We start from the raw sequence: 21,496 nt of genomic DNA on the forward strand, positions 1-21,496 counted from the left end.
CCATAACTAAACAAGAAGTGAGAGGAAATCCTTGAAAAATAATTGAATTCCTTGGGTCACCAGAACTAGTGTCCCCATTGGAAGATTTCTCTTCTATTACTTTTCTAGGGACAACCCAAAATGTGAGATTTTCTTTTACTTTCACTTTCACTTTCAAAGACACACTTCTACACTTCTACACTGACCACTAATGTAAGGAGCTACAATTTTCAAACTTCTTTTTTACAATTGCCTGCATTTATTTTCTGCGTATTTTAAGACCTGAAAATATTTAAAGAGTTCTGTGGTAAAAAGAAAGAAAAAACCTGTTCCAAAGAAAGAAAACTACCTGTCTGTCCAGTAGGCCCTGGAAGCCCAATATCTCCCAGGATCCCGGACACATTTGATGCACCTGGAAGTCCACGAACTCCATTTAATCCAGGCAAACCAGTTATGCCTGGTACACCTAAAACCAATAGAAACATTTATTATAAATGCATGTAACTCATAATAAAGCAATCAGTTACGTAGCATAATTAATACCATAATACATTTTCTTCACTGTGCTTAATGCAATGCTGAATGTGTGCACTAGACTACAAATCTTCATAGAGATTAACTCATACACAATCTGATTACTAAACAGTTTTTAACAGGTTTTTTTTTTTCAGCAGGAATGTGGAGGAATGCATTTCCGGCACCTCCAGCACTGAATATATGTAATGGCAAGGGGTGCTGGAGGGTCTACCGATGAAAACTGCTGGGGGATATATTGACGGTGGAGGAGATCTATTTTTGCGGGGGAAGGGGGTGTCTTTTTGCTGGGGAGGTCTATTGTTTCTGGTGGGGGATCTATTTTTTCTGGGGTGGGTCTTATGTTGCTGGGTGGTCATTTGTTGCTAGGAAGGATCTTTTGTTGCTGGCTGCTGGGATATCTTTTGTTGCTCCTGGGGGTCTATTGTTGCTGGGGTGGATCTATTGTTGGTGGAGGGGTATTTTGTTTCTGGGAGGGTCCGCTTTTGCTGGGGGATCTATTGTTGATGGCTGTAGTAAACCTATTTTACTTATTTTCTCGTTATCGTTACCAAATTCCATATGAATTACTTAGCACCACAAAATGATACGTGGTTCTGTATTCTTTAAAAGGGGCAGTATTAGGAGTTGGGTAGTGGGAGGAACCAAGTAACGATGCTCAGAGGTGAGTAGGGGGCAGAGACAAGAGGTGACGTATAAGGGGAGTTCCTGCACCTATCAATCAAAAGAAAGTCCAGGAGGCTGCACTAAAGCACATATCCAATTTTTTGTATGTAAAAGCAGCTTTAAAACACCATACTGTGTGCTGGAGGGGGAATAAAAGGTTCACGCGTTTCACACCAACCTCAGCGCTTAATCATTCTTTTCCTTCACCTATTCTCTGAGAAAAAAAGGCCTGGTTTTTAACTAGAACAATGTATAACCCACATGAGCAGACACTGCAGGCCTAATCAAATCAACAATAGACTACTGTGGGAAAAACTAACCAAAGTCGTCAGTTCCACTGGCAATTTCCATGTAACTGAGTTTTAAAAAAGGTGCAGGGACCCTTTCCCTGCAGAAAACACAGGCACAACAGCCCATTCAAATGAACAGGCTGCAGTTCACTCACAGCACGCAGAGCCACATACAAGTGAAACGGGGCTAATGCTCGATGAGTATGGATATTACAGGGGAACACCCCACTTCAGTTGTGCAGCAGTTAGGATCATAGCAGACCTTAATCCTGGATGAGGGTTGATATATTAAAGGGGAACCCCCACTCAGCTTTTATTTTTGCCATGGAGTTTACTTTTATAATCAAAGCAGGCACTAATACTGGATGTGTGGCTGGTATGTTTAGTAAAGGGGAACGCCCCACTTTACTTTTACTTTTACGATCATAGTAGACATTAAAGTAGCACTCCAGTCAAATCCAAACTATACCAAAAACTACTCTTACCCCTATTAGAAGCCTTATCTAACTACCATATGAAAGGAAGGATCTGTATACTTACCTATTGTAAAGGTGCTCCGGTCCTGTCACATGATCAGCTCACAGCGCCGGCTTCATGGTAGAGGAGTGACAGTCAACAGCAAATGATCCATAGTAGGCCTATGAGTGATGTCATCTTCCAGGCTCTGCAGTCATTGTCGCTGTTCTCTCCTCTACACTGAAGAAGGCGCTGGAAAGATCATGTGACCAGAAAAGAGCGCCCTCAGAATAGGTTAGTATGCACATTTTTCCTTTATAGGGTTGTTAGTATAGTTGTTAGAAGAGGGATAGGGGAATGTTTAGATATAGTTAGGATTTGACTGGAATGTTACTTTAATCCTGAATGAGTTTTGCAGTGGAGTTACCCTTTATATTCATATGAGACCCTAATTCTGGGTAAGGGTCTGTTATTATATTAAAGGGGAAATCTACACAGCTTTAATTTTTGCCACAGAGTTCCCTTTAACAATCATATATTTTTTTTCAAATGGTTTAACTACATGGACTTTTGTCTTTTTTCAGCCAGACTAACTATGTAACTAGGTAATCATAGCAGACCCTAATCCTGAAGGAGGATCTGGTATGTCTGTTGTGATATTAAAGGGGAACCCCATGTAGCTTTTAATTTTTGCCATAGAGATCCCTTTTCGAATCATAGCAAACCCATAATGCGATTTGAAATTGCGGACAGAATCGGCATGATTGATGATAGCTATGATTAAGGCTGTGAGCCTCAACCTATATTAATAAAGATCTTCACATGTGGATGTTTCAAGTTGCCAGCTATCCGGTCTTACAAAAGTCTTCATTGGGTGCATGGAAGACAGTCACAGCCGGTGCACCGAGCTCTCACCTTTCCTAGGAATCCGATTGGGGGCCGACAACTTGTGAGAATTGGCATGATTCTGTTTTCATTTCCAAAATCGTGGCAAAACACACAACATGCATTTTGCTACCATTCATTCTTAATGGCACCCCAAATGTGGTGTGATTTTGCTGCAATTGCCTCATGGCAATACGTGTAAAAAAAAATAATGTGAAGCTCAATGCCAAAAAAGGTGCGGAAGCTTAAAGATAATGGGCTGCCTATGCACGTGGAAATGTGTGTAAATTGCCCAATAAAAAGTTGTGAGCAGAAACATGAGTGTGAATGGGGCCCAATCCTGGATGAGTGTCTGTTGTGGATATTAAGGGAGAAGAGCACACTTTATTTTTGCAGTAGAGATCATTACCTTGCTATAATTATTGCAATCTTAGAACTCATTTACAGTTATGGTTGGGGGTTAATAAAACCTTGCTGTTAAGCTGCATTTTTAGTGCCCCTTAATTGCTCCCCCCTGCCTCATGGCTGTGGCAGAAATTATACCCCACCATTGCGCTACCGTTCACTGTGTGTGACCCATTCTAGTGAAAGGAGCTGGGCTGCAATACAACTGAGTGCATTTGCAGTGCATTAGTCCAGCATGTAGCCTCCCTAGTGGTCTGATTATGTCAGTATTTCTGTGCTCAAAGCGGTACATTTTTTTGCATGGAAATATGTAGTTTTTTTTATTGTAGGCCTGTAATTTTTAGGAATAACTCACTGAAATCTGTCCTAACAAGAGTCTAGTAAACATCCCGGGTATGTTAAAATTTGAAACACGAAATCATAAATTATAATTTAATAAATAATCATAAAGAATAATAATAATATAATAATAATAAATTTAATTCAATAATATAATCAAACCAAAAACACTGAAATTTGAAATATAGCGCCAAGTTTGCACATCACTGAGCAAAGTCGCAAAATCGTTTTCAGTGTCTGATGACGAATTTCCCCACGAATCATTATCACTCAATTCTGCAAGTGGTTCTGATTTACTATCGCTGTTCTCTAGCTGGTCTAAAACCGCTTTTGACCTAAAGGGACGCTTTTTGGACGCCATGGACATTTCTCAGTTTCCAGGCAGAAAGAACAGTAAAAATGCAGGCAGAGCACAGGACAAAGCACTAGGGACAAAATGTATGTGAAATGGTTTGATACAGGAATGTTTTACTATGTGATTTTAGTGAATGTCACTTCTACAATTTTCAAATTTCCCACCAGTTCCGTCCCCCCTGATGTCGCAGGGAACAGAACCTAGAAGACAGATGCCGGCATAAGCCGGAGGACATTGCTGGGGACACTGCAGGGGGGACATCGCGGGAGCGCAGGACAAGGTAAGTGCAGAAGAGATCCCGGAGCAGCGCTGCAAGGTATTCCCGAGTGTAGCTCGGGATTACCGCTTGTGGTGCTGAAACTTTACCCCGAGCTACACTCGGGAATACCTCCGGGGAGGTTAAAACAGGTGGTGAGGAGGTGATACAGCGCTTCCTCTCCTGCTGTCAAATGCTCACTGAAGAGTGATCTGAACACAGACAGCTCTTCAGACAGCAAAGCAGGTGTAAATGAGCCAAAAAAAAGAAATCATTCCTAGTTTCATACCTGTGTTGCAGCATGCCGAAGGATATTGACACACTACAAGACTACACAGGCAGGGATCTGGGAGGTGTTGCCTTCAACTGCAAATAAAGCAGGGCACAGAAAGCTGGGCACAGAGAGCAGGATTCTGGGGGTGGGTCATGTGGGGGTGGGAATCTCTGTTCACACATAGCTGACATAGGATTTAATTGGGCTGGATCCTCATGCACACTGGAAGTTTTTACAGCGGCTGTTGTTGGCTTTTGACGTTTTTCTCGACAGCTAGTAAACCCCCCAGCATGTTATCCTATGTGTCCATGCACACATAGACTGTAATCAACGTTTGTTGGCTGGAAAAAAATCCAGGACTAGTGGGTTTCTAGAGAAGCTTTTTAGCTGTAAAAATGCTCGAACGCTGAAAAACACGGCAAAACACTGTTAAACACGGTAAAACGCTGCAAACTGGCGTTATTAGACTTTTTTTGACCAAAAACATTTTTTTTTTTTAAAAAAAGCTGAAAACTGCAAACATGGGAAAACGCGGGAAAAAGCTGCTAAACGCAGGAAAACGCAGCTAAACGCTAATGAAAAAATGCTAAATAAAAATCTGAAAAACTCGCTTTTTTAACGTGACTTTACACAGCTAACATTACCAGCATTATGAAAGCGTTCAGTGTGCATGAGGACTAATTGTGATCCATTCAATCCGCCCAGCATCAGCAGTTACATTTCAACAGAGCCGCTGTGTATGTTATAAAGCTCTTTCCTTCATTAATAAAGCAGCGGTCTAGGAGGTGGGACTTCAGAAGACGGGATCTGAGTGGGCAGGACCTGCGTTACACTAGGCGGCAAAAGATTTAGCTGAGCAGGACCGAATGCTAATTGTGATCCAATCAACCCCACCCAGCCAGCAACAACCTTAGATTGTACGCTCCTTGAGGGTTAGGGACTAATGTGAATTTACAATATATATGTAAAGCGCTGCATAAATTGATGGCACTATATAAGTACCTGTAATAAATAAATAAATAACAATAATGTTGCAATCTATTTCGTGGGACTTGGGAGGTTTGAATTTTTCCTGTATGTGTGACGGGTGTAGTTGAATGCTAATCAGGATGCATTGAATTCCACCCAGGGTACGTGCCATGAACGTCCTTTCCTCATTTAGAGAGTCGGAAGAGAGTTGGAAGGACTACATAAGGGAGTCTACAGACTCTGAGTAGCGTTGTACAGCTGGATATATGCTGTAGTGTGTAAAACCACACAAAGCAGAACTAAACGCAGGATATCAGAGGATCTGCACACAAGTGAGCAACATGGCACAAAGGTATGATTTATGCTGGTATTTCGTATTCCATACATATTGTGGGAAAATAAACGTGGAATTCAGCTTTAAGTAGTTTCACTTGGCTTCTAATGAAATCCATATTATTATTATACAGGATTAATATCACGCCAACAGTTTGCGCAGCGCTTTACAAAATGAAGGTAGACATTAAAGTTACAATACAATTTGGTACAAGAGGAAACGGTTAGAGCTCGTTAGAGCTTACAATCTAGGAGCACTTTACCCTCTATACTCCTGTATATTGTTCACCTAGTACAAGTATGATGGTAAAAATGGGGTGGAATAAGGGCCAGTTCACACCACAAAAATGCACTCCAGATACATTCTGGATACGTTTTTGCTTACAGGTCACACCACATGCAGTTCCAGTGCAGTTTTGATGCAGTTTGCTATGTTCTTATTTTTCTGCACCGGAAACTGTCTGAAACTAACTGAACTAGTGTGAACCAGGGGTATTGGAATACATGGAAAACACTGTGCATGCATTTTTGATGCAGAAAAAAAAGCACTGGACTGCATCTGGTGTAAACTAGCCCTAAAGCAGTTTACGTTTCAAATCTCTGACTGATATGGTTGACAGTTATGATAAATAAACTCCTACTTAACAAAATGTTGATTGGATAGAGTTAAAAATTGCAGCAGATATTATAGCTGTCATTTCTTTTTAATGTGACATACTGTATGCCAGCAAGTGACAACTGAAATGTGAGTAACCCAAGAAAACCATACCTTTAATAGGAATGACATGCATGCAATAACACAAATTTTCCTGACCAACATGCTGCTTTTCAGTAAGGCTTCATCTACACAGGATGTTTTTGATATTCTTTCTAGACACCTTTCCCCATGGCAGAATTGTTTTGACAGAAAAAATGGTTGACGTATTTAGTCGCGTCAAGCGCATTGGCGTTAATTCATTTCATTAGCCAGAATAATATTTTATTTCGGCCATTGAAATTAATTAATACTCAGGTGCCAAATGCACCTAGTGTTAACACACGTTTACATGCGTTGCGTTTTTCTGCCAAAATGCCGCTACTCCTGGATACACTGGAAATGGATCTTTTTCTGCCTTTAAACGTCTTTGTGTGCATGGATACATAGGCTACCATGCAGGGGCACTTAGAGGCAGAAAAAAAAGAGCAGTTTCAAAAACGTCTAGTGTTCATGAGACCTTGAATCTGCAGAAAATAGGCACGCTGCACACACAAAGATACTAAATGGGCAGAAACAAAATATTACAAAACCCTTTTTAATGGGCCCATAAGAGCTGAGTACAGAGAGTTGCACTAACCTGGTTCTCCCCTGGTACCTGTTACACCTGAGTTACCAGCCAATCCAGCTGCAGTGCTTTGTTCTCCTTGATCACCTTTTTGCCCAGGAGTACCTTTCACACCGCTTACACCATAGTCATCCGCCCCTGTTTAAAAGAATACATAGACATTACCAAGACATATCATAGGCTGAAATGTGCTGTTCTACTAGAGCCAATTCATTCGAGCTGTACCTGCTGGTCCCTGAAGCCCCTTTGTACCCTTCAAGCCATGAAGTCCAGAAAGTCCTCTAAATCCAGGGAAACCTGTAAAAGAATTACATAGTATGTGTTATGAATGTTATACAACAATTCACGCAAAGCTTAGACAATAGCTTAGATTTTCGGAGTGAAGCTATATACTGTATATAATAAATATTGATCAAATTATGCTGCTCTAGACCTACCCTACAGATAACTGGGGCATGTATGGGCTGTCCTGTCAGCCGAAGCTGACAAATTTCCAGTTTAATACTGAAGAGCTAAAGTGCAACAGACTGTAATAAGGCTGCATCAGTATGTGTGGTATGACTGCATTGGTATTCAGCTCACCTTCTATGGAGCCATTCTAGTGTATCTGGAAGTGTTCCGTTCAACATGTCAATGAATATTTAGGTTTTCAGTCTGCCTATACATTCTCTATGTAGCACCCTCCTAGTCAGTGTGTATGTGTGTATTTGGCTGAAGAAATACACTGTGCCTGGCTGCGCTATGGGGCGAAGTAAGAGGAAACCGGGGCAAACATGCAAGCGGCCCCCATGAGGGTAGTGCTACACATATGTATATGATATTTCAATGTAAGTGCAGCACTAAAGCATAAGTGACAAATGGAATCATAAAGTGTTTATGTGAATAAGAGTGTATCATACAATATTCAAGTGACATATATCTAATAAACGTCTCAGATCATATAAAATCATAGAACCATAAAAGTTCTAAAAATTTGAACTTAAATAGTGAATATAAATAGTCCGTGGCACTACAGGTCACAGAGGTGCCGAATAATACGTGTGTGCTTATCAGCAATAATAGTGATAATAAATAGTTCATGGCACTACTGGTCACAGCAAAGCCCAGTGATCATGACATTTCCTTCTTGAAGTTGCTTGGAACTTGACAATTGGCTTTTCCCTGTAGGAGGATCCTTTGGTGGTTTTGCATAGCCCTGATGCTGGAGAAGTCCGGTTCCTATTTATGGCTTCCTGAGACCCCCCATAAGGATCAGCATTAATGCTATTATACAAGTAGAGTTCTGGTGAGTGCACATCCATATAAGGTGGTGGATTCCTATGTTGGATCATGAACACTCTTGAGCATCCCAGCTGGTATTGCTGCACCTTGTAGTTCCACAATCACTGGGCTTTGCTGTGACCAGTAACGCCACAGACTATTTATTATCACTATTATTGTTGATAAGCACACTTCTGTGACCTGTAGTGCCACGGACTATTTATGTTCACTATTTAAAGCGGAGTTCTACTCACTCTGTAAAAAACTGTAGCTGCTGACTTTTAAAAAACAGCCACTCACCTGTCCCACGATCCCATGTTGCACCCTCCGCAGCCCGTTTCACCGGCTGTCCTGTATTCCAGGAGGCCGGCATCTTCAGTGGGCAACTGGCTGTGAATGGCCCCATCGTAAGGTAGGAGGACAACTCCCGTTTCCGATCGCCAAGGCGATCGCAGCGGAAGTGAGAGCGGGTACCTGTCAAATTCGGGTACCCGTTCCCGCTCCCCAAAGGTGCCAAGCCCAATCCTTAATGGGGAGTGGGGGACCAATCTTTAAAGCGGAACTTCCCCTTTTGGGTGGGACTCCACTTTAAGTTCAGATTTTTAGAACTTTTATGATCCTATGATTTTATGTGATCTAAGACATTAGATATATGTCACTTGAATATTGTATGATACACTCTTATTCACACAAGCACTTTATGATTCCATTTGTCACTTTTGCTTTAGCGCTGCACTTACATTGAAATTGACTACTGTGGGATTGTTACCTTGCCTTTGTGCTAGCATCTACCTTATTTTCTGCGCTCTCCTTATATCTTGTGTTATATGTATATGATATTGTTTTGAATTGACATGTAAGTTTGAATTGAGGAAGCCACTTGAAACTAAAAGTGCCAAAATGTATTCAGCATTACAGAATATGTCCAGTTGAATGTGACTAAATTCTACTAGCTATAAAAATACAGAATATTATAAGACATTTCAGCCTAATGCTGACCTGTGCTGCTCATATTGTTCTTTACACTATGCAGTTATTAAGGCCTCATTCACACGGGTGTACTTAACCGTACATCCATGTAAAGGGCCATGTTTGCCTGCATGGGGTGCACAGGTGTACCATGTATTCATATGCACAGTCCCATTCCTATCTACTGGGGCACAATGGCTGTACTGACATAACTGCTTGTTCCAATTTGACAGCTGTGCAGTGAGTGTCCCCATGCACCCACACATCGCATCCTGACAGACATGAATGGGACTGCCTGCATGCAGATGCATGGAAAACCTGTGCAGTCCATGCAGGCAAAATTGGCCTTTCACACTCTTAAGATTGCCTAGGTGAATTAGGCCTAAGAATTAAAAGTCTGACATTAAATGTTCCAATCCAAGGAGAACATTACCAGCTCACCAAAGGGTAAACCTATTGATATGTTTCTCTGTTTGTATCTTCCAGATGCTCTGGTTTTCCCACAGTCCAATCATAGACTGTAATGGGTAAGACCACCATTGCAGAATATATGGAGAAAACATAAATCACTACATCCAGTGCTTAGCATGAAGCTAAGTGAGGTGCCTTGGCCATGGGGGAGCAGCTAGGATCTCTATGATGAGGTACAGTAATTTAAAGTGTATGTAAAGGCAGAAGGTTTTTTCTTTCATGCATTCTATACAGCCCCCCAATACTCACCTGAGCCCCCTTTCAATCCAGCAATGTGCATGAGGGCCTTGGTTGTCCCAGGACTACCTCCCCTCATTGGCTGTTGTCAATCACAGCCAGTGAGTCAATGAAGAAAGAGCGGGAGCTCTATGTGTCTTAGAGCCGGGCTCAAGAGCAAGCATGCACCAGTGCCCCCAAGCAGCTTGCTCTTGGGGGCACTGGTCTAGGGATAGGAGCCATGAGTGCAAGCGGGGGACCTGAGAAGAAGAGGATTAGGGCTGCTCTGTAAAAACCACTGCACAGACAAGGTAAGTATGACACGTTTGTTATTTAAAAAAAATGCTGAACCTTTAATACCACTTTAATTAAGGTAGATATGAATATTTTACACTGTTGTATCAATGACATAAATTGTCCACAGAGCGTTTGTGCATTTGTTCTAGAGACCATGATAGGAATTTTGTACTTGATTATAGATTGTATTCATTTCTACTGAGAATATTTCTTTCTAAAACAAGGTGGAATAAAGTAAAATATAAATTGAGTGATAACTAAAATTAATATTGTATACATTTACATACCTCCCAACATTCTGAGATGACAAAGAGGGACAGTTTGTAGCACAAAGTATGTAGGCAAAGAACACAAAGCTCCCATGCCTAAACGTACATACTGTAGCCCCCAAAGAATTAATATGCAAAAATGATTGGCTTAATCCACAGGGGCTTTTTTTCCATCATCACAAATAACAATTTGCAATAATTGTTATGGTTGGATTAAAGGTTTAGTGCAGTATAACACTTTTTTTTTTACAAAGTTATTACATTGAACAAAAACAAGGAGCAACTGAGAAGGAAAGCAGAACAAATGGATTTAGTTCCAAAAGAGGGATGTTCCCTCCAAATGAGGGACAGTTGGGAGTTATGCATTTACAATCTTTTATTCCATTACCTTGTTGACCTGGTACCCCAAGAATACCAGAAGTTCCTTGTTCACCATGGACTCCTGGAAATCCAGGATCCCCCTGAGATCCAGTTAAGCCCAACAAGCCAGGTAAACCTGAAGAAAAAGAAATGACCATATAGGCATCATCTAAATAAGGGAATAAAATAGTCAAATTGTATTAAATATTGTCTAAAATATTGTCAGGTTTTGCCAAATGATAAATAGGTAATAGATTGCATTCTGACAAATATTGCTTAAGACCAATTACATTAACAAAGACAGCAATATTTTTTATCATGTATTCAAAAGATACCTGTTTGGCCCCTTTGTCCTGGTTGTCCGGGATCTCCACTCATTCCTGAAATGCCAGGAACGCCTGAATCTCCTGTCAGTCCCTTTTCTCCATATATTCCTCTTTGTCCTGCAATGCCAACAAAATGCCCAGATTATAAAAGCAGTACAGCATATGTATAGCATGCTTTTCAAATTGATTTTTATTCCACAAATGTATATTTTATTTACACTGATTCATCAGGCCTTGCTTGTCTATGAACACTGTTTGCATACCCTAGCAACCAGTCAGAATGGATTATTTCTGGATGACTTCTATGAAGCCAAGAAAGCATACCCTCCAATGTGACTCACTTCAATAAGTCGAAAACACTATGATGCTTGTCCCTTTTTCATTGCTGAGGTCTGTATAACCTGTATTGCTTGTAAAAGTAATCAGTGATAACAGTGGTTAATTCACTTACAATCTTGGTTGCCCTGATATTCAAAGTTTGCAATGCCCTCCAAAATTATAAAAGCCAGAATGAGTTTTATGTCACCCTCATCAATATAAAGCTCATTCCCTCAAAAAGTGAAGAGCTGAAAAATAACCAAACCTTCTAGATTTTAGTAATTAAAAGTTGCCACCTGCCAATGATAACTAAGTTATACCACACAGAAAAGTGTTAATTGTCATAATTCATTCATATCATGAATTATGTTGAATTAATTTTATTTGTTTTTTTTAACCCCTTAGTGACTGAAGGTAAAACAAATCTTAATGCCTAAACACAATTTTGCAACTTTGACATGTGTTAGTGAAACGGTACATATCTTTGCAACTACTTCGTGAATTCAGGTGGATTATACCTTGTTTTTCAGGACAAATTGGACTTTCTTTTGGTGGTAAAATGGTAATGGATATCTCTTGACTTTTTATTATTATCAAAGGAAAACTGACAAAAAATAATAAAAAAATAATTTTTAATTTAGCTGTATATTTCTTGCTATTATCATAAACTACCACCAAAGAACAACCAAAAATAAATTCTCTTGCTCCTGATGATTGCAGCAATACTACACATGTGTTATGTTGCTTGTACCCATAGTACAGCCCAGAAACAATAGTGTGCATTTTGCTTTTTTTATCTAAAATATACTAACACTAACTGCCACTGATACTACTTTTAAAAAAATGCTTTTTAAAAAAAATCCTGCCCAAAATATACTGACCATGGTTTTCACTCTGACCTTGACCTTTGACCCATACATTTGACCCAAACACTAACACTGGCACTTACTTATATCAAGCCTTGATCTAGCTATTTGTTCTTATTTCATACAAAAAAAAATGTTGTACACACATTTGTTTATTTACATCTTTTTCTCTGCAAGGAGAGAGACACAATATACTGTATCTCTCTCTCCATTCAGAGAGAAAGAAACACAGGGGCAGGCTGCACAGTGACTGATCACTGTGATAGTTAACCAGAGGCTACTACAGAGATCAGGTGACACAGAAATGGGAGTCCAGGGTCCCGATCATTAGTACAGGACCCGGGGCTTCCAGTGAAAGCCCAGTCTCTGTGCTAGGAGCACACTGTTGGCGGGAAGGGGTTAAAATCCTCCAAGTACCTTATCCCTGCAACACTGTTGTGTGGTCACATGATCTTTCCATGTTCTTTGGCATCTGCAGGGAAAGATCCTTGGATGGGGTTTCTATTTCTATTCTGATGTATGCTCTCTTCAGTATGAGTCTATGTCTACACATCAGTGATTTGTGCTGTTCCAGTCACATGATTAAAAAAACAGTTTTGGAAGAGCAATTCAAATTAAATTATAGATGTCAAATTTATTTTACAGCTCCAAAAAAATATTTTTTGAACCTCAAATGTGTAATTTTTTTGTGCGTTATTATGGTGTAGGCGGAGTGAAAGATGATTAACACTAACTTTAATTTTGTTCAGACAGCATCTGCATCCAAGTCTTTTTTTAGGTATTAGCAGTTACATTTTAGATATATTTAATACTGATTTATATTAAAACTAGACATGTGTTTTTTGTATTGGTTACAATTTGTTATTCGGACAAAATTTCATTTTCAGAGTTTCGGATGTATACAAATCTCTGAATGGACATAGTAACGAATGTCATTGAACCCAAAAGAAAAAAATTATAACAAAATTAACCAATGCATTTGTTTCAATCGTTTCATTTGGATGACATCACATGATGCGAAAGTAGATTACGTACATGGGGAAATTAATTCAGTTTTCAAATTAATTTGATAATTTGGATCTGAATTTCATTCCATTTGTTGATTCAAATGCACATGATGCCAGTTGATATTGTCCAGTCAGCTCATGCCATTTCTATTACGGATTGGACTAGCGCACAAAAATATTGAATCCTTCCAATTCAAATCTGTCTGATTCGATAATATATAGAATATATATAGTAATCTTCTAGAAAAAATTCAAAATGTTTTGAATCCACCTGGACCACACCCGCATGTGTTAATGTGTATTTATCTGGGCTGCACAGTAAAGAAAAAGGAGGAAATGAAACACTTAGAAGGGAACTGAAACATGCTTGGTACATGACAACAACTGGTCTACACAATCTCAGACTGCAATGGGGACACAGAGAGGACAGCTAAAGGCAGTCTGGGTTTAATGACACTTTAATGTCTATACTGTCAGTTAACCTATGGGTTCTGCTGTGAGTCTGAGTACATATACACTTTTTACTGCCCTGTCTTTAGTCCCTTTATTATTATCAGAGTACGCAGTTCTCATCTGAGTGCCAGTTTATGTAGCAGTGTATATTGCTTTTCTTAAGGAGAAGAGAAGCATTCTACAAACACTTGGAACTCTGGAAAACTGAGAATTCTGTCTGTAATCTCACAGGAGATCACAAGATTACAGTAACATGAGTAAACAAAAAGTGAAAGTAAAATACCATTCATATTCCAAAACGGCCTAAAAAAATAACATACTGTATTAAAGCCCCCCATTCAGAAATAGTGCACACCCCATAACTATACATTATATTTATTATTATTTAAAGAATAATCAGATGTGCTTTTTCATTATAAATGGCATATAGTGAAATGGTTGAACCTGCATCTGTCAGGCAGCTAAACACCATTCATAAAATTGAAAAATAAATAGAAATAAATCATTCAAACAAAAGTATAGAAATAAGAATATTGAATAATAAATCAAAATAATTTTTTTTTAATTAAGACACTGTTCACATTATGCAATTTGAAATCATAGGCAGAATCAAAGTATTGTGAATGACAGCATCTCTGCATGCTGAGATGATCTTATATCATTAGCGGTTTATGTAACTGAGATAATCAGCAGAAGACATGTTCTCATTACAATCACAGCTCATCTTAGTTTCATAAACAGACACCTGTAGTCTGGTAAAATATATGAGATACATACCGGCAAACCCGCGGTCACCTATTACACCCTTGTACCCTCTCTCTCCTGGAAAATTCATAGAGGTTCCTGTTTCACCTGGATGGAGGAATGTACATAAAAGTCATTATTTGTGTTCTTTTTTTAGGCATACAACATATATGCCACACATTGTATCTTTACCTTTATCTCCAAAATCTCCTTTGTCACCTGAAATTCCATATAAACCGGGCATGCCTTTTGATCCCTGTATGAGAAATTGGTGAGTGACTCTCACATGTAGAGGACATTGAAACCATAATGATGATCATATATAAAACTCATCTTTCAAACATATTATTAGCAGCCACACAACATTAGTATACGATTAAGCTGTCTAGAAAGCAATTGATACGCAGGCAAACTGTGAAAAAAGCAATATAGATCTCCTCCCTTATATAGATCTTTAGTTAGACCTCATTTAAAATACTGTGTCCAGTCCTGAAGACCTCACTGCCAAAAAGATATTGATAAGAGTACAGAGACAAGCAACCAAGCAACAAAATCGGTGAAAGATCTGAGGGATAAAAATATTTTATGAGAAAGTGCATAAACATACCAAAATATATCAGTAAGCAGTTTATTATACTGCAGGATTGACAAACCTTTCATGAACTTTAACTTTCAAAAAACTTTAAGATCTCATATGCACAATGAATGCAATAGCAATAGATTCATGACAGCATTAAAATATGGTATACATTTCAAAATCCAAAACTGCCAATAGACGTAATATGCTGATGGTTTGTGCATTTGATATACACCATAATCAATCATAAAACATGCAGAGTGAAGTATAGTAACACTCCCTACTTAAATCAAAGAAAAATTTAATATGGTATGACAAACAAATCTCTAGGGAGAGCCATTGTGTTTTGGTCAATGCAGTCTGGAGGAGAAAAGAGAAATGAGGGACATAACTGAAACCTTCAAAAACCTTCAAATACATTTAGGATCTACGTAAATAAGGTTCAAGAAGGCAGTATTTTCAATATGAAGCTAAGATGAAGACCTCAGAGACTTGACCTCAAACTAACAGGAGAGATTAAAACTAAAAGTATTTATTTACTGAAACATTAGATGATGCTTGGGGCAGACTTTTAGCAAAGTTGATCGATCTATTAACTTGGGTACATTCAGCCTGCTCATACATGGTTCAAATCGTCTATGGCCAGCTTAAAGTTCCACTTCCAATTATTTCTTGTGTGCCTTTCTACCCATCTGATGGAAAAGTTAACCCACTAACTGTGCAAACAATTAGTAAATTGGTAATTTTTCCCTCCAATCAGAGGTGAGAAAAGATCCAAAACTACAGCCTCTAGGCTGATCCTTAGTTAGTGGAAGCTTTTGGGAATAAAAGGGAAATATTCAAAGAGAAAAGAAGCTTCATCCTTATCTTCAGTTTCATCGTAAAGATCACTATCTTGATCACCATCTGGAGGACCATCTAAAGAACTCTCTTCTGATCCCCACTCCAAGACCTTCTATCTCTCTTCTGACCATCAGCCCTCTTCATCGCCTCTCCAGGTGATAGCTAAGCAGCTTTACCTGGGTGTGACATCAAACCCAGTGTAGATCATGTGACTGGTAAAGTATAATTTCATAACTGATTTGGAGAAAATCCATCTTACTTCTGAGGTTAAAGTAGAACTATAGGCAAAACATTTTTTTCTTCATTTTGGATAGAGCAAGGGAGGGTTATAAGACCTGTCAGTTTATTTTTTGCTATCTGTGTCCCACTGGGGAGCTTTCCATTCACTTCCTGTCCCATAGCTAAATAGGACTATTGTCACTATTGGAAGATTTCCCCTCTATTACTCTTCTGGGGACAACCTATATTTAGGATTTTCTTTAATTTTCACTTTCAATGATAATAGTAAACAGGACAAATAGAGGGTCACAGACAGTAGTACAAATTATAATCCCTTTTCACTCTATCCAAAATGAAAAAAAAAAGTTTTGCCTTTAATTATACTGTAACCAACTGTGTGTTATTTTGCTTACAGTGGGGCAAAAAAGTATTTAATCAGCCACCAATTGTGCAAGTTCTCCCACTTAAAAAGATGAGAGAGGTCTGCAATTGGCATCATAGGTAGACCTCAACTATGAGAGACAAAATGAGAAAAAAAATCCAGACAATCACATTGGCTGATTTGGAAAGAATTTATTTGCAAATTATGGTGGAAAATAAGTATTTGGTCACCTACAAACAAGCAAGATTTCTAGCTCTCACAGACCTGTACCTTCCTCTTTAAGAGGCTCCTCTGTCCTGCCCTCATTACCTGTATTAATGGCACCTGTTTGAACTTATTATCAGTATAAAAGACACCTGTCCACAACCTCAAACAGTCACACTCCAAACTCCACTATGGTGAAGATCAAAGAGCTGTCGAAGGACACCAGAAAAAAAATTGTAGACCTGCACCAGGCTGGGAAGACTGAATCTGCAATAGGCAAGCAGCTTGGTGTGAACAAATCAACTGTGGGAGCAATAATTAGAAAATGGAAGACATACAAGACCACTGATAATCTCCCTCGATCTGGGGCTCCACGCAAGATCTCACCCCGTGGGATCAAAATGATCACAAGAACGGTGAGAAAAATCCCAGGACCACATGGGGGGACCTAGTGAATGACCTGCAGAGAGCTGGGACCAACGTAACAAAGGATACCATCAGTAACACACTACGCCGCCAGGGACTCAGATCCTGCAGTGCCAGATGTGTCCCCCTGCTTAAGCCAGTACAAGTCCGGGCCCGTCTGAAGTTTGCTAGAGAGCATTTGGATGATCCAGAAGAGGATTGGGAGAATGTCATATGGTCAGATGAAACCAAAATAGAACTGTTTGGTAGAAACACAACTCGTCGTGTTTGGAGGAGAGAGAATGCTGAGTTGCATCCAAAGAACACCATACCTACTGTGAAGCATGGGGGTGGCAACATCATGCTTTGGGGCTGTTTCTCCGCAAAGGGACCAGGACGACATGTACAGGACAGAATGAATGGGGCCATGTATCGTGAGATTTTGAGTGCAAACCTCCTTTCATCAGCAAGGGCATTGAAGATGAAACGTGGCTGGGTCTTCCAACATGACAATGATCCCAAACATACCACCCAGGCAACGAAGGAGTGGCTTCGTAAGAAGCATTTCAAGGTCCTGGAGTGGCCTAGCCAGTCTCCAGATCTCAACCCCATAGAAAACCATTGGAGGGAGTTGAAAGTCCGTGTTGCCCAGCGACAGCCCCAAAACATCACTGCTCTAGAGGAGATCTGCATAGAGGAATGGGCCAACATACCAGCAACAGTGTGTGCCAACCTTGTGAAGACTTACAGGAAACGTCTGATCTCTGTCATTGCCAACAAAGGATATATAACAAAGTATTGAGATGAACTTTTGATATTGACCTTATTTTCCACCATAATTTGCAAATAAATTCTTTCCAAATCAGCCAATGTGATTGTCTGGATTTTTTTTCTCATTTTGTCTCTCATAGTTGAGGTCTACCTATGATGCCAATTACAGGCCTCTCTCATCTTTTTAAGTGGGAGAACTTGCACAATTGGTGGCTGACTAAATACTTTTTTGCCCCACTGTATTTAAGGAAAATATTTCCGCTCATGGTATCATAACCTCTAGGGATTGAATAAATAAAACAAAACTGTATTAACACAGTCTGTAAATAGACTCAGCCCCATTATTCTGCTGCAGAGGAGCAATGGAAACGGTCTGAATGCAGACCTAGTTGTTTGCTAGGTTATTTAGACTAGTGGTACTGGGTTATAAAATCTACAAGTGGAAATTAAATTATTCAACTCACTCTAGTTCCCAGGCATATCTATATTTTATCCATGCAAGTTAAGGTATATTGTTGTGGATATAATTTTTTTGTGTTTACGTCATACTATTAATTGTGCTGCTATATGTAATTGTTAGTGACTCAATTGTAAATAAATTTTTATTTCACCCAAGTTTATTGTGCCTAAAAAAATCTGCATTCCGGGAATAATTTACTAGGTCAGCCAAATTATATTTAATAATTTGTTTCAATTTGGAGGCACTGTCTTATATTGATTGATTAAATAATCAATATCACTTAATTGTTTAGACTTCCTGGCAGCTTTTTTTCCCTCAGACTATTGTTGTTACCTATCTATAAAGGTTTTTAAATCCAATATGATCTAAGAAGGTGGCATACTTACTCTAGGACCTGTAAATCCTGGGAATCCACGAATGCCTGGAGGACCAACTTGTCCTGGATTACCAGGAAAACCAGTAAACCCACTTTGTCCAGCATCTCCTTTAATGCCTGTCTCAAAGCTTGGCATTCCAGGTGAACCAGGTTGTCCAGTATATCCAGGGTCACCAGGCATTCCTTTAACTCCTAAAGGTAATTAAAAACACAAAATGCATATAAATTAGTTATAATGTAAGCTCCTAGCCTCAATCCATTGAACACAATTTTCAACCATTTAATATATTATATTACAGACTAATATATATATTTCTCTCCCACTTAGTATGTCTAACGCTAAATATTTTTGGTATCAAACTGCACTTCCTGAGTAACTGATCTAAAATTACACATCAACCTTTAATTAACAATTTAGATGGTACAATGAATGTACTGTATGAATCTGTCAATAAAAACTGGTGATTTTTACTGAAATCATGACTTGTCTGTCAGAAAAAAGACAGGGTACCTCTGCATCCACTTACCATCTGCCATCATCCACCAAGATATTTTCCCCGTGTGCACTAAAATGACTGCTTGCAAAAGTTCTAAGGCAAGCATGCTGATATGAGTAATTAGGAACATGACTTTCCTTTTTCATATTTGTAATTTTCATTCCAAATTATGCAGTGAGCTTCCTTATATATGATCTCCATTTACATCCTGTTTTTGAGGACCTCCTCATGTTTATGATTTATTGTGATCATTATTATGTGTTCTTGCCTTTTTAAGTGAATATTAATGGAGGCACTACAAAAAAATTACATAAAACTCGTACTGTATATTCTAGTTTAATAAATAATCTTTGTAAGTATTTTAAAATGTTTGTGATTTTACAGCTAGTGCTTAGGATAGACATTTGGGGGGATTACAATACACATCAAGTGAACTGCAATAAATTGGTTTTGTCCAGCACCAAACATTATGTGATATACCAGAAAGGGAAGTTCAACCACTTCAGCTCCAATGACTTACCCATATGGTGGACTTTGAGAGGATATACTGTGATGATGCCTGCAGCCGCAGGCATCATCCCGGTATCGTTTTTTCAGAGCTGACGGTTGTCTTTCTTGTAAAAGTAATCCAAGCTGCTAACTAGCCACTGGATCACTTTGACAAGCAGTGGGAGGGGTCTCTCACCACCTTATGAAGCTTTCTCAGGCTCTCCCATCCAACCGGGAGACCCAGTGGGATGGAAGAGGACAGTCGGCGCTTCCGCCAGCTGTTCATAGAGGTAACCAGAGACTGGAACAGCTCTGATTGCCTCTATGATATAGGAAACTGTAATCAATGAGCATATATCTCTTCTGGCTTCCTTCAATGTAAAAAGCACCATTTAGGTGTAATCAAATGCTTTTCATGGCAGAAGAGACCTCTGGGGTCTAATAATGGGGTCTCTCAATAAAGAATACCTGTCACTGCCTATGGCTATCACATGGGATATTTATATTGCATGTGATAACAATAAAAGTGATATAAAAATAAAGTGACTGTTTGAAAATAATAAAAAACATTTTTTTAAAGCACCCCCGCCCCCCCCCCCCCGTGCTCGCGTGCAGAGGCGAATGCTCACATCGGTCCCGCATGTATACAAACAAAGCGTGAGGTATCACCATGGACATTAGATCGTGGGCAGTAATTCTACCACTAGACCTCCTGTGTAAGTCTAAAGTGGTAACATGTAGAGCCTTTTAAATCACCACCTTTGGATAGTAAAATGTACGCAGTTTATCGCCATTGCACGAGCGTGTGAAAATTTAAAGCATGACATGTTTGGTATCTATTTACTCGATCAAAAAAATCAAAATATATCTTTTATATTTTACCAAATAATTGGTCATTATATTGTGTTCTTGAGCATTAAATAAATAAAAAAAAGGAGAATGTTTTCCAAAATGAAATTGCATTTGAAAAACCACTGCGCAAATACCATGTGACATAAAAAACTGCAACACCTACCAATTTATTCTCTAGGGCCTTTGCTTTCAAAAATATATATATAATGTTTGGGGGTTCTAAGTAATTTTATAGCAAAAAATACTGATTGTTACATGTAAACAAAAAAGTGCCAAAAAAGGCCTGGTCTTTAAATGGTATGCTTACCTTTCAGCCCAGGACCTCCAGTAAATCCATGAATACCTTGATGTCCTTTTTGTCCCTTCATCTTGTGTAGCATATTTTCATCAATTTCTGGTGATTGTCCTGGTTGTCCCTGTTCCCCTCGATTACCTAAATACATTCAATGTTAATAATTAACTTAAAATTTGCTAAATATAGTTGATCAAAAATGTCTACACTAATTCTGGTCAAGGGTGAAATGGTATAATTTCCATCTTCAACTGTATTTCTTATACTCTTTTTGTTCATACTGTCTAGATCAGTTGTGGTCAAAATAATACATATATGGGGCCTCAGGTGTGGCCTCTGACATGTTCAGAGGACTTCACAATAGTTTGGTGGTTATAAATGTGCTTTATTTTTAAGATAGTAGTATTAGTTGTTGTAGGCTACCTTAGTTTATTACGCATCTTGAGTATTTCAATGGTGCTGGGGCTCAAGTGGCAGGATCTGCAGTAAAGTGGGCCACACATTGTTGTG

General features: G+C 39.1%; 1 protein-coding gene across 1 annotated transcript in view; it reads right to left on the bottom strand.

Moving 5' to 3' along the window:
- The window catches only part of COL4A2 (collagen type IV alpha 2 chain), a 288,895-nt gene that overhangs the window by 38,567 nt on the left and 228,832 nt on the right, over positions 1-21,496 (bottom strand). The window contains exons 34-42 of the mRNA XM_089693591.1: positions 21,002-21,127; positions 18,867-19,048; positions 14,812-14,875; positions 14,653-14,727; positions 11,241-11,348; positions 10,934-11,041; positions 7,289-7,360; positions 7,076-7,201; positions 329-445 (exon numbers count right to left, since the gene is read on the bottom strand). Coding sequence (XP_089549717.1) covers positions 329-445; positions 7,076-7,201; positions 7,289-7,360; positions 10,934-11,041; positions 11,241-11,348; positions 14,653-14,727; positions 14,812-14,875; positions 18,867-19,048; positions 21,002-21,127 — 978 coding nt within the window. The remainder of the gene's footprint in view (positions 1-328; positions 446-7,075; positions 7,202-7,288; positions 7,361-10,933; positions 11,042-11,240; positions 11,349-14,652; positions 14,728-14,811; positions 14,876-18,866; positions 19,049-21,001; positions 21,128-21,496) is intronic.

This window comes from Staurois parvus, unplaced genomic scaffold (assembly GCF_062004578.1).
Source record: "Staurois parvus isolate SC_StPar_1 unplaced genomic scaffold, SC_StPar_1.0 ptg000634l, whole genome shotgun sequence".
NCBI classification, from domain to species: Eukaryota; Metazoa; Chordata; class Amphibia; order Anura; family Ranidae; genus Staurois; species Staurois parvus.